The 14,412-nt window shown below is 34.0% G+C and overlaps 1 protein-coding gene across 2 annotated transcripts in view; it reads right to left on the bottom strand.

Moving 5' to 3' along the window:
* Positions 1-1,915: 1,915 nt before the first annotated feature.
* The window catches only part of LOC124364657 (suppressor of hairless protein), a 31,875-nt gene continuing 19,378 nt past the window's right edge, over positions 1,916-14,412 (bottom strand). For both annotated transcript variants that reach the window (XM_046820292.1, XM_046820293.1), the window contains exons 2-3: positions 10,356-11,618; positions 1,916-6,957 (exon numbers count right to left, since the gene is read on the bottom strand). In XM_046820292.1, coding sequence (XP_046676248.1) covers positions 6,693-6,957; positions 10,356-11,530 — 1,440 coding nt within the window. In that variant the 5' untranslated portion in view covers positions 11,531-11,618 and the 3' untranslated portion in view covers positions 1,916-6,692. The remainder of the gene's footprint in view (positions 6,958-10,355; positions 11,619-14,412) is intronic.

Below are 14,412 nucleotides of genomic sequence, written 5' to 3'. Positions count from 1 at the left end.
ACCACTACTTCAGGTAGAACTTGCATCGGATGCACAAAGCCAATTTGATGGACTGCATCTATTGTCCGGACATTCTAAACAACATGAAACACGATTTCTTCAGCTGCCCTCATTGGGAAAGGAACCCCCTGGAGGGACTTACACTTGTTCACATTTTCGGTGAACATGGTGTCTAGAAAGATGATGGAGGGTGAGGGCACCTGGCACTGTGTTAAACAATTTGTCCAGAGTGTCCTCCGATTAAAGAAGATTTACCTAGACCATGATAAAGACTGACCTAGACCGAGATGCAGACTGAACCAAATGATGACAAAGCTTGAAATGGAGAGAGCCCTACGGGCATAAGCTAAATTTAGGCCTAGTCTGAAGTAATGTGAAAAAACAATCCCAGGTAAGATCCCTAAAGAGTAGAAGAGGTTTTCTTAGAGGGTAAACCCATGGATTCCATCCCACCGGTTAGAAAAGGCTCACATTACAGGCTGGCCACCTGTGTGCATAAAGCATTTTTCCACCTCTCCCTCAAAAAAAGAAAAAGAATTTTCAAAACCAACACAAATATAAAGGTAACCCTCTATTAGCTAAGCGGGGACATTATGACGAAATAGTACTTACTTCCCGGATGCATCTGGTATATGTATCTATTTCCGATATTTTAAAATCATACATAAACTAAGTTTTCAAAAATATTAACGTAGAGTAGTTCATTTTTTACAATACAATTATGAAGGAAACAGGATTTTTCCAACATTTGCCACTGTTTAGTGATACAAAATACCAGTAACACTTTGTTTAGAGATCTGCAGGAATTGACTATAAGAAACACAAGGAAAGAACTAACAAAAAAAGTAAAAAATTAGACATCATTGTCGGTCTGAAAATGTACAATACAGTATGTATGAACTGGGATGAAGCCAACATAATACATCGGGAACCTCATTTCTTTAAAAGGAAATTAATCAAAATATTCTTCAATGATTTTTTAAATTTTGCCTCTCAATGTATTTATTTATTCAGTTTTAATATTGTTCAGTTTTAAAATTTTATCCATGTTAAATGTGTTAATAGTTATTTATTCATTATTGTTAATTTATATAGATCTGTTGGTTGTTTGGTTATTAATTATATAGATCTATATATTTCCTGGTAGGCTGGATTGAGTAGGTAGAATCTGAATTGTTTGTTTTAGTTTAGAATATTTTAGTAACTTGACAAAGTCTATTGCACTATTGAATATGTTTAAAGACCAATAAAGATCTTGAATCAAGGCTTCATAGATTAAATTAGTGGACCAGCCAATCAGTCAAAATTAGACCGCTTTGGTTGCCCGTTCTGAAAAATGGACAGACAAGAAAACCTAAAGTATCAAACAGATTAGAGATTTCTAATAAAAAAATGCGGAGTCACAGTATGTAGTAGAGAAGTTAATCCAAAACAAATCAATTATAAAGAAGGTCTATTCCTGTTTATGCTTTTGCTGTCATCTTGTTTCTGCTGTGACGATCACCATTTACTATTTGGACTCTCGTCAGTTCTCAGTGGTTGGTCTTTCAGTGCAAATCTATGTGACGTGTATTCCTTAGTTTGATTTTAATAATTAAGAGTTTTTATTTAGTACCAATAGTGAATTATAAAGCATATTCCAAGATAGTATGTATACAGTTGACACACAACTTGTTTGTTGTGATTCCTGACTTACACATGTTTCAACGCTCTGGTATGATTTCCTTTTTTTACCTAATCTGTAGTTAAGTGTTAAAGTTAGTTATTCACCTGAGGAAAAGATCAAATTACAGACCTCGAAATGTAGTGTTACGATTTTCTGTATCTCTTAAAACAAATGGTAAATGTCCGGAAAAGTCCTGTTTTCTTTGCATTATAATTAAATTCCATAATGATGAGAAAAGAAATACACATACACAATGTATTTGATTTTTATTACTTCAAAATATGTCTTTATAGTGTAGTATATATAATCTATGTGTCAAAAGTATAAAATCATGAGAAATATAATATTATTAACCTTTGGTAAAGAAAACGTAAAAATAGTAATATGATAACAAGCAATAGAAGTATTACAGACTAAATAAAATGCAAATTTCAATTACAGTTATTATTTTCTAGCAAAACAAGCATATGGAAGAAGTCAACTGGTATAACACTACTTATAAAATGTGAGCAATAATAATACATGAGCACATACAGTATTCTTCAGATAAAAATCATAAATTCTTTTGATGTACATAAAACTATTAAAACATGTATGTAGATACCTTAATTAAATATATACCATACAATTTTAGTTAATCTCTAACTTTTTGGGTTAAAATATTATAATTGGTTATATACCTACCAATAAAAACACATTTTACTAGTTTGTATATTTTAGAATAGCATATAAATTCTGAAGTCTGCTTTTCAATAAATGCATATCTGATACTCAAATAATAAATAAATCTCTTAAAAGTTAGTGTAATACACTGAATTTCTTTGTAGAATATCATTAATATTGTTACAAACTTTTAATGTAGATGCAAAATATCAATATATGTTTGATAACTTAATTAATTTAGCAGACTTAAAAGAAAAAGAGGAATCTCTAACTTTGATTTAAATCTTAAAATGATAAAAAGTTACCAAAATTATTTAATATTCAACCAGAGGTGTATTGAAAACAAATCCTCTTCTTGAATTTTGCATCACTGTAGCTCTGTTATAATTAAACTGCCATTCATCAACCTTGTCAATTATGTCACTTTTTACACTTATGTTTATTTCCTTTTGGTTAGCGAATAATATTTTTGAAATCATACTCAATAATTACTATCCATGTTCAAACATCACAATGAATACTGTGAACACTTTCATCTGAAATGCCAAGTTCAAAGAAAATACTGATGATTATTCACCTATAAAATTCTATTTTCGTTTCTAAAGGAAGTGTTAGGGGCATTCACGTTGATGATCATCTATGATGTTTGTATAGTTTTAGTTTTGCCCATAAATACAATACTGTTTTATTTTTATCACATATACTTTTCCTTCAGCATTTAAAGAATTTCCCCAAGTAATATAAAGGATTTGATTTTGGCATGCTGGTTTAGAAACTAATACTTTTAAATCCGACAAATGAACAAAGGACTTTTTCACAACTTCCAACAAAAATCTCACTGTTTACCACCAGTAAAGGAAAACAATGCTGTATACCAGTGATTCTAATTGCAAAAAGAGAAATTTTTCATTCAGCAAACCTCTGCTTGAGTTAAAGCAACAATATGGAAATTTTTGGACCTGTTATACTTGTTTTAGACAAATTAAAAAAGTAGAGACCAATGAATTGTAAAAAATACAATTTTAGTTGGAAACTTGAAATGTATTATTTTTAAAGAGAGACTGAAAGTAACCAAACATTGATTGCACATTCTCTTACAAATCTTAAAATATCAAAAAATGATAATAAAATATAAATAATTGCCACAAAACACAAAGTTATGTACAAAAATATACAGCACTACAATTAATTGACAGGAAATACCTGCAAACAATCATCTTACAATGTAATATTTACAATGACTCAAACCTCTCGTGATAATACTACATATATATCTCAGTCTAACTATACAAAGTAGCTTTGTTCCTGTGCTAATACCTGTTCACTGTATGTATATGGTGATATCATATTACATAATATAACTTGTCTTAAAATAGTTTCCTGGCTAAGGGGAAATATGTTTTTATTATTGTATACACGGTTTTACACATTTTAGCATAGATTTAACAAGTTTATTATTTATTTCTAAAACTGAAATTCTACAAATTCAAAATTACACAATTCAAAATGCACCCTCTATTTCTATGATATTGTACATAGTAATGTTTGCAATAATACTAAAGACAATTTTTAAATAGTAAACCCTGTTCAGCCGCGATACAAGCGGTAAACTGTGGGAGGTGAGTGTTTGAGCGGCGACTTAAAAGTTCAATGTTTGTATTGTACGAAAGAAGAACTCTTGACTGATGTGAGCAGCAGGGTGGTACCACAGACATTAAATTTTCCTACTGCCGCTCAGTCCTCAGTTCATTCTGTTATTGCTGTGCATAATGCCTCTTTCTGGGATTTATTTGTCATAAATGTCCTATTTTATTTCCAAAAAGTGTCTTATCAGGCACTGTAATATAGTCAAACCTAAACAACACAAAATTAATACTGCTCCACACATAAAATATGAGCAATCAGAGAATTTAAAACTGAATTCATAAGACAACACTTTTGTCTGCACTGCATTGTAAGTTGGTAAAATCCCGTTATCAAAACCAACAATGAAAATTATGGACTATCTAATAATAATTTCGTTTCTTATTAAAAGTTCTAAATATACAACAATTCTATGAACTGTAACATATCAAGTGATATCAAGTAACTTTTTAATAGGAGTTAAACTCCTACTAAGGTAAAAGAAATTTTTAAATCCTTCAATTTGTTACTTTTAAACTCTTACTAGATAGACAGGGTTTTTTTTATTATGTAAACTGTGTCTTAATCACTGAACATCATTTTAGTTTTAGGATCAAATGAAAAATGTTTTTTCATAAATAAATGTTCTATTTTTTACATAGATAAAGTTAAAAATTAGATGCATTATTAAAATAATAATCAATATAAAACTGTATGATGAATTATTTAATTTTTTTAACTGAATCATAACAATAATGCTATTTGATGAACAGACTTTTTTGTCTCTATAAGACCTTGAGCCTGGGATTCTTAGAGGAGAGCCCAAGATGATCTAAATGGTCAATCAAACTATAGCACCAGTATCCTGGTTAGCACTATCGACAACTGCTTGTCAAAGGCCATAGTGCCGCCTTTGCACCACAGAGAAGGGAGCACCTGAGAGAAACTGTTGACTGCAACTGGACATTACGATCTCAAAGGATCGTAAAATTTACAATATCAGACCATGGGACAGCCAAAAGAAGAATGGTTTGGTATGATGTTGGAAAAGATTTTTTACATTCATTGGTTGAATGGTTTTGGCCGAAGCATTGAAAAAGACTGTGTTCTAAATTCCAAAGGTATCACAAATAGGTACCCTAAGGCTGGGGTGAAGTAGGAAGTAGCACTCTATCAATAGCTACTCCATTAACCCACCTCGTTTTGCATCAAATTGCTTTTGTAATTTTATTAAGATCTTTATAAAGGCTCAAAGACAGTATACCAGTATTTGAGGACTGACAGCTTGAAGATAAAATAAGATCAGTTTCTCTTTTTTAAACTTTTTCATATTTACTGTGGCTTCCAACCTATTTCTATTATAACATTCTACTTTACATAAATTATAAAAGAAACTGGATTGCATTCAAATCAAAACTTATATTTAATTAAAAAATTTTTAAGTTTTTTGCATAGGTTATGATTTGTGTTACAAATATTTTCAGATCTGCTGAAAGGTTAACACAACTCTGTATGAGGCCACTAATTTATTCCCAGTTTGGTACTAAAAATAACTTTCATATTCACTGGATTCTAGTTAAGGTTATTTTTAAAACTCTAAGAAAAACTCTTGCTATTTGGCCTATGCTTCTTTGGGACTTTTTATCCTCCAAAATGGCAGTGTGCAATTTCGGGACATAATTTTTTATACTGGTCCTTAAGGGGGCAAATTCTATGAAACAGATTGTATAATAAAGATTTTAATTTGCATTTCTTACTTTTTTCATGCTTTTAAAGAAGAATACATATGATTTTTATCGTTAAAATGTTACATAACTATAAACAAAATAATTTCCATGAGCTTAAGCTCTCCATAAAACATATAGCAATACAGTACAACCTCATTTATCCGGATTACTTGGGACCATAAGTAAACCAACAAAACAAACAAAAAAGAAAGTCACCTGTGTCTAGCAGGGCCGAGGCATCAGCGTGAGTAAAGAAATCTGCCAGTACCTCATTAATAGAATTAGTTTCTCTGTCCTCTGTTATTGTTGAAGAATAAGCTCCTGATACAGTTTTAGTTTAATTGTTATTATATCGTACATATTACTCTGAACACTAATCATGTGTTAATGACAAAAACAAATCACACTGGAAATATAAAAATAGTTTATTATTAAAAAATGTTACTCCTTTTGTAAAATCGATCCAGATAAACAAGGTTGTACTGTACACATAAGATCACTTTATAATGCTGACTATGTGTATCTTGTGGGACACATGCTACAGTAATGACACATTCATGCACCAAGTTCAATTCATGGTGAAGTTACATGTCACCGAGATTGAAAGGGACTCATGTACATGTAAGTTACAAGTTGTTGTAAACTTGTAAATAATAATGACCAAAGTAATATGTACTTGAACAATGAGCACATCATTTTACATAATTTATTATGGCCAAAGTAATACAGATAAGAAATAATTCTAAAAGAGATTTATACATTTCACAATGGATATGTTTTTCTGTTACAAAACCATGAGTCATGTTTGCCATCTTATGGCATGTCAATGTTATTACATTTTTAGGAACTATAGAGTCTACTGCAATATCTTACTTTTTCAATAACTTTTAGTGTCTACTACGCATGTGTAGACGAACGGAAGTAGTCAGGCTCCTGTTTGTTAAGACTCAAGCACTTAATTCGGTATCGTGAAAATAAAAAACAAACACATATGCACATACATGTGACTAACATTAGATGCCCTGGGGCTGGTTCCATGGCATGTCAGTGATGGGAGGTAGGCGGTCAGAGTGGTTGGTACGCATGATGTCATCGGCGGGTGGACAGTGGCTGCGCGGGCCTGGCTCAGGTGTGTACGTAAAAGTGAGCCCTGTTGCGTAGATGATACCATCGTTGCGGACCAGGGACACCGGAACCTGAGTCGGCTGGCGGACCCACAGCCACTCGCCTCGGAATGATGAAATGTCGGGCACAACACACAACATGCTTTCCTGACACCTACACAGAATATTTCAATCACAAGAGTTATAAGAAAATTACTGACACTGTTTAAGTAAACAATTTTTAATGATTCTCAATATAAAGCCTATTGAGGTGATCTTAAACATATCTGTAAATACAACCATGTTATCAGGAAAAGAGCAACCACTGAGTAATTCAAACCATTATTAAGGAACCAGACCAGAGATTGAGTTAGCAAAAGTAACTTTGATAGATCTTGCTTTATAATTAATTATATTTCAATTTATAGACAACATTAACGGAAAAGCAGAAAAATAGCTTTTTAGCACCTCCTCCAAATTACTTATTATGGTCACAGAATATATGAGCAAAGAGGAAGTCAACATCTAGTGGCTGTTAATCCACCCACCAAACAAAAACAGTACCAATTACACAAACAAATTCTACGTTCCAAATGATACAGTGTTTTAATTACCGTTATTAAGAATACAAATTGTTGATACTTTAAAATTCAGGTACCTTGTAGTTTAAACAATAGAATTTATCTAAAAAGCGCAGCCTTATGTTTTCTCAGCTTATGTAATGTATGAGTGTTAGCTAAGTCATAAGGACCCTTTATATAAAAACAAGAAGTAATATGTTTGTAGTATACAAAATAATAAGGTATACAGAAAAATCAATTGAAACCAGCATTATTAATAGCAAACTGTTTGTAATTCAGTGCTTCAATTGAGATCTTAATACACACAAACGGAGTAGCACAGAGTTCTACACAGAATCAAATTCATAAAAGATCTGAAACAATTCAAACAAAGTAGCTCAGTCACATTGATTTCAGAGTTTTTACACAAGCAATCTCTGAACAGTAAATGGTATTGCTCATATGAGCAATGAGCTTTGCTGACTTGTAGTGCAATGGCAGAAATCTTTGGAACTACTTCAATAAATGCTACAAACAGTATTTAAATAAGTAAGCAGCTAAAATAACTAAAAGTAGGTCCATCTATGTTTATTTAGATACATTACTTAGATCATATACAGTGTGAATTACAAGTATGGATACACTCTGTTTAATGTTTGATGGATAAAGATGGAGGGATGGACCTCGGGACATCTTTCTAGGAAGCAGAAGTGAATTTTTAAGTCACTGTTACAACTTTCCCCATTTTCTCAAAATGAGATATTGGGGAGGTGGTGAAAAAAGTTAAGTATAAAGACACATTAAGTGACGCCTCATTTGAAAGGTCTTGATAAAAGAAGGAGAACAGTGGTAATTAGAGCTTTCTATCTCAACCCAGTACAAAATGGCAGCTCATTGAAATTAATAAAAAATGTATTGAGGCAAAACATGAACATTACATTCAGAAGACAAATAACTTCAATAGCCAACCACTTTCCTTACAAACTCAAAACTGTTTTACAGTTATTACCTGCTGCAGGGCAGGTCTCCCTTATCTTATCAGTTTTCAGAAGTCCAGTATTATGTTCAGTTTCTGGTTGGAATTAACAAAGTTAAAAGATGTTTTTATTTATTTTTTTTTTACTTTACGTTGAAATGGAGTGTATTATGATCCTGATAATGTGAGGCTATGGAGACAGGGTGAGATCTTATGGTTTTGTTAATTCCAACTAGAAACTGAACATGATACTGGACTTCCTCAAAACTAATAAGATAAGGGAGACCTGATCTACAGCTGGTAATAACTGTAAAACAGGTTTGGGTTTGTGAGGAAAGTGATTGTCTTTGGGTTTGTGAGGAAAGTGATTGTCTATTGAAGTTATTTCCCTTCTGAAAGTGGATCCGTTCATGTTTTGCCTCAATTAATTTTTTATTAATTTCAATGAGCTGCCATTTTGTACTGGGTTGAGATAGAAAGCTCTAGTTAACACTGTTCTTCTTTTATCAAGACCTTTCAAATGAGGTGTCACTTAATGGGTCTTTATATTTACAAATTTTGTTGCCACCCCCCCCCCCCATGTCTCATTTTGGGGAAATGGGGAAAGTGACTAAAAAGTTCACTTCTATTTCCTAGGAAGATGTCCCAAGGTCCATCCCTTCATCTTTATCCATCAAAAACTAAACAGAGTGTATCCATACTTTTAACTCACAAATTATCTTTTTGTATTTTCAATCCTTTTGACAACTTTCCATTTCAATTACCACAAAATTAGCTTGTTTGATAATTCCTTTTTTAACCCTTTTACTGCCGACGTCCGACATATCGGACGTCGGCATTTTTGCCGAAAACGCCAACGTCCGATATGTCGGACGTCTGTTTTTTTTATTGTTACTGGCTACTGTTATGTTCAAATGCCGAAATATTCGGTATTTTGGTTGTTTAGGAGGAAAGGATAATGAAAGAAGCCATTTGAAGAACTTTGGATTTCTATTTTCGTCGTCTTTGACTAGAATTGACGAACTACCTAGACAGCTGTCAAAACCAGATGATCGGGTTAGATTACCGAAATCTTCGTTCATTGTTGTTGTTTACAATGTTATCGAAAGTTTTTTGAAGTGTTACTTTTGTTGATCAAGGATAAAATGAGTAAAAGAGTTACATCTAACTCTCCTGTGAGTGAGGGAACAATAATTAACAGTCTAATCGATGGTGGTGTACAAGTGCAAGACGAACTGAGTGACGATTTCCTTCAGAATTTGTCAGATTCAGATGCCGAGAACGATTCTGATATTAGTGTTAGGGCTATTGATGACAATCAAAGTGATGTGGATGACACTGATGACGATCCTGACTTTATCTTACCATCAGATAATGAGGAGTTATTAGATAGTGAGGGGGATGTGGCACAGATAAGTTTACCTTCAACTTCCACTGGTAGGCCTAGAGGAGGCCTACCAGTTTTGGGAAAATCCTCATAGTGCAGCTATGTTTCAAGGTAGCACCTTCAAATTTGGTATATGTTCTAAGCAATTGCTCTAGTTTATAATGATATCATGCTCAAAATTTTAGTATAATTTAAAAAATAAATTATCAGATGCCAAACACAATTTTTATTTTTTTATTTATTTTTTATTTACATAATTTTTAAAATTAAATAATGAGTTTGTTTCAAATTAAAATTTCTTTTTATTATTTAAAAAACAGCATTTAAATACGAGTAAATAAAGTAAAAATTCATGCAAATCTAATGAAAAAAAAAAAGATACAGAATTTTTTGTAAATGAATGCACAACAGCGATTTTCCCCCTTGGCAATTTTGACTGGTACGATAAAAAAATGGCCGGCAGTAAAAGGGTTAAGAGGATAATCAATTTCTAAAAAACTAGGTTTTGTTCGTAAATTGTGTAAATTGGCTTTTGATCAGAAAAGTCAGCACCTTGTATTTACAAAACCTTATGAATTGATGTATGGATAATGCAGAAGACCATTGGCCCCAAAACACCAGAAAAACTATTTTGAACATTACTATCTTACCTGTACATGGTTTCAGCTTCGACATCACCAAACCAGACTTGGAGATTGGGAGTGAAGTTCTCACCCGACAGTTCCAACATGGCCACATCCCCACCACCGTTAAGATGCAGACTGTGGACCACAGGAACTGGTGTGACAGGGGACCTCACGGGACCCATTCCCTCGTAAAACTGGTACTCGGCCTTGTCAGTGCTTATTATGGTCCAACAGGCTCCGTCATTGATCATCTCCTTGTTAGGCTCCTTGGGGCACGGTGTTGCCTGGAACTGGATGATTCTCTCTTGCGACAAGCACAGATACATTCTCTCCGTGTCCTTCATATAAAACGCACACTTATGTAGCTGTGAGACAGGATCATCTGCTTCTAACAGTGCCATTTGCTTATCCACTTTCCGTATGATCAGTCGTGGCAGAGCCATACCGGTGACACTGCACACCAGCTTCACTGTACTGCCATAATGTACATATCCGTCTCTAACACTGAATTCCTCACTCTCACTCTCGTCGTCATCGAGCAGATGGATCGTGAAGGCTCCCCACTGGGTCGAACTCGCGTGAAAGTTGCCGTTCTCCACATGGAGATACCGCGTGCTAACGGTCTGTGAACGGAGTCTATTAAAAAGAGCTACTTTAGTACCACTGGCTATACAAAGATCGGCATTCTTTAATGATTGCTTTTTCTTTGAGGGTTTTGAAATCACTTTAATTCGTTTACTGTGAAAAACACCAATGTCATGGCCACTCCCGTAAAACATCTTCACGGAGAGCATAAAGTGCTTTCGCTTGTCAGAGTCTGAAATGTAAAGGGTTTTCGCAGCACAATACTGTTTCCCGTTGTTCAAGTCGAGTTGTTGCATGTCCTGATCGGAATTTCCGATGCCAATGAACGCACACAGCTGAGCAGCTTGGTCTGACTCTCCTGCTCGGAGCAATTTTTCTTGACGTAATCTCCAACCCTCACCGTACAGGTATATACACGGTGGAGGACAAAAAAACCTTTTTTCATTTCCGTAAGACTTTTGAGCAACTTTGGCGTGCAGGATGACTATGACCATATCACTCCGCTCTCTGAGGTACTTCTCCATCGCATCTCTCGTGAGCCGTTGTTCGTCACTCCTGTAGTAACGGTCGACCGGAGACAGAAGGCTGACTGCCATCCCGTACTGATGAGGCATTCTGCTGTGCTATTTCATAAGTACCACAAATGTTGCATTGCAACTATCAGATGTTCCATCAAGTGTTACTCTTCAACCTTAGTCAATTCTGAAACAAATAATAATATGTTACATGACAACTTATATTTTTATAACAGTTGTATTTTGAATTATAATGATACTGATTTAATTACAGTATATTATACCTATATACTTATGTACATAGGAATCTGATGAGAGATGTAGTGAATAATAACATAAATACTGTAAATGTATTCCAAAGTGTATGTAAGTGTAGATTTTGTATTAAGCACAGAGACAATTTTTTTAAATTAATAAAATAAACGCTGCAAGGCAAAAATATTGTTATTTTACCCTATTTAATTATTAAACCAACCATAATTTTCAAGAGAGCTTATTTTACATACTTTTAGTACACTTATCTGATTCCTACACTTCCAACAAATAAAATCTGATTCCTGCTTGACTTTTACTCCTGAATGATTACAAATTTCCACGCACTTACTCCCTGTGTGAACCTCTCTGTGGAAGATTCCTAAAGAAAAGTTTCCCAAGCAACAATGCCTATTGGCAAGGCCAAGATAGAACAACATATTATCTGAGGTTTCCCATGGCTCAGAATAATTAACTGTTCTGCTATCTAAATCACTTCCGCTCCCACGATTTCCACCGCTATTGTCTGCCTATGACGGTTTTTGAATAAAATTTTATTGCACATTCTCCCACACAGGGTACAATGCTGACCTACTCTTAGGTAATGCAAAACTGCAGCAACGGTGATAAGATGGTAGTTTCATTCATACTGTTTTTCATAGACGACATACATGAGCAAAAATAACATTTTCAGTATTTTTTTAAATCAGCAATAAATAACTTTTTCAGGCTATCTACATCTAATTTGGTGTGAATACTATATAATTTTGTTTGCTTCTTTATAGCTTGAGATAGTGTTGCTTAATAGCCACACTTTCAACTTACTATTAAAAATCAATATTGGAATGGTATTTTTGTCTGCAAGTAAGCATGACTGATTTTGGTTTAAATCAAGTGATTTCCAAACATATGTTATCACATAAACGCAGCCAGTGTTCATAATGTTGTGTAGAATTCTGATACAGAACACATAATAGGTTATTTATAGGTTATAGGAAGCTATGGTGGGAAGGGCTGATTCAATGCGAATGTTGAGTTTAGATCCAGTTCACCAACCTATAATGTGCAATTTGCTTTAGCTTTAGCTGCAGTTCACCTTCCTTTTGTGCTTCTTTGTTCTTCGTCACCAACTATTTTAGGATCCCTTCAGACGAACATGACTCCAGATTTCAGGAGTCAAGTAGTTAGCATCAGCATCAGATTTCAGATGCTGCATGTAAGAGAAAGGTGAACTGGAGCTAACTCAACATTCGCAGCCTATTTATTACCAACATGAAAGACATCAATAATATTAGTGGCACCTTTATACATACAAGAATATCATTGCAAATCTTTTCTGGAACTCCCAGTAAAATTATAGGTAGAGAACTCAATCTTTCTCATAAATATTACAATAATTTATTGTTCAATCATGAGAGATGTACATTTAAACACCAAATTTTACAAGCATATGGCATTGTTCAAAAGCACAAGGAAAACTTATGGTAAGTTGAATATAGATTTTAAATTAACCTTTTTAAGCCTTAGTCTGCCCATTCTCATATGTGATAACCTGTGCGAGAATTTTATCAAACAGAATAAGGGAAAGGGTCGATACAGTATGACAGTTCTGATACAAAGTTAAACGGTCAGAGGCAAGATTTGAAGCAGTGCTATCTCTAACTCAGATCCAAAGTCCGACGTCCCAGACCACTCACCCATCAGCACTCCCAATATATTCATACGAATTGACTCTCGTCACAAACCAGTCGACATGAGGAATGTGAGTATATAATATTCTCTAGAGCAGGGATTTCCAACCTTTTTGTACCTAAAACTCCCTTTTTGAGTCTGAAATTTTGACGATTCCGGATTGTAAAATATGACAGTGGTGTTCAACACTACTAAATAAATGTATATGGCTCATATTCTGTAAAATGCTATGGTACTATTATAAAATATTCCCTTATTAAATATTTGATAAAAACTAAATTTATTCTTCCATTAATAAAAGTATGACAATAAAACCAATAATATACGTAACGTGAAAAAAATTAAAACAATAAAACGAAACGTGAAATATAATATTTTTGATCGCGTTATAAAGCCTGTGGACAAGTGTGATCAGCATGTACTGTACCTGTAAGAGGTTTTCTTGAACTAACTAAGGATGCTGATGACAGTATTCTGTCTGCCTGATTTAACCTGTTCTTCATATTGTTCTTATTTGCTGTTTTGAGTTAGTTAAGTTGCAATGGATAAGTTTTTAACAAGAATTGCTTCCGTGAGTAATGAGGTAGATCAAACTAAAATGCAGGATTTACGAGTCTTATTTGAAATCTGGATTCATGTTCCTTGGAAACAAGCTACAGTGTGTCATGTGTGTTTAAGTTACTATCCGCTGAATCAATAAAACCATTAAAAAATGTTACGTCATCTCAAAAACCAAATATCATGGACTCAAGGATAAAGTGGCAAGCCTTTTTGATCAAAAACTCAGCTTCTTCCCTCCGTGACCTCTGACATGGCCTTTCACGACCCCTAGGGCCATGACCCACAGGTTGAAAAGCCCTGCCCTAGAGAAATGGTCAGACTCCTGTTCAGCATTACTCTTAGCTGTCCTCAGTCTGCAAGCCTGCATACCTCATCGCAGTTAGAAGGACATTTGCTAGAAATGTACAAAAAACTATGCACAGTACTGATTACCACCAATCTTACAACAGGAATGTTTTATTAACCATACCTCTCAT

This window comes from Homalodisca vitripennis, chromosome 6 (assembly GCF_021130785.1).
Source record: "Homalodisca vitripennis isolate AUS2020 chromosome 6, UT_GWSS_2.1, whole genome shotgun sequence".
In the NCBI taxonomy this organism is placed as follows: domain Eukaryota; kingdom Metazoa; phylum Arthropoda; class Insecta; order Hemiptera; family Cicadellidae; genus Homalodisca; species Homalodisca vitripennis.
The sequence above is the reverse complement of the archived record's forward strand: the minus strand, read 5'-3'. Positions and strand labels throughout refer to the sequence as shown.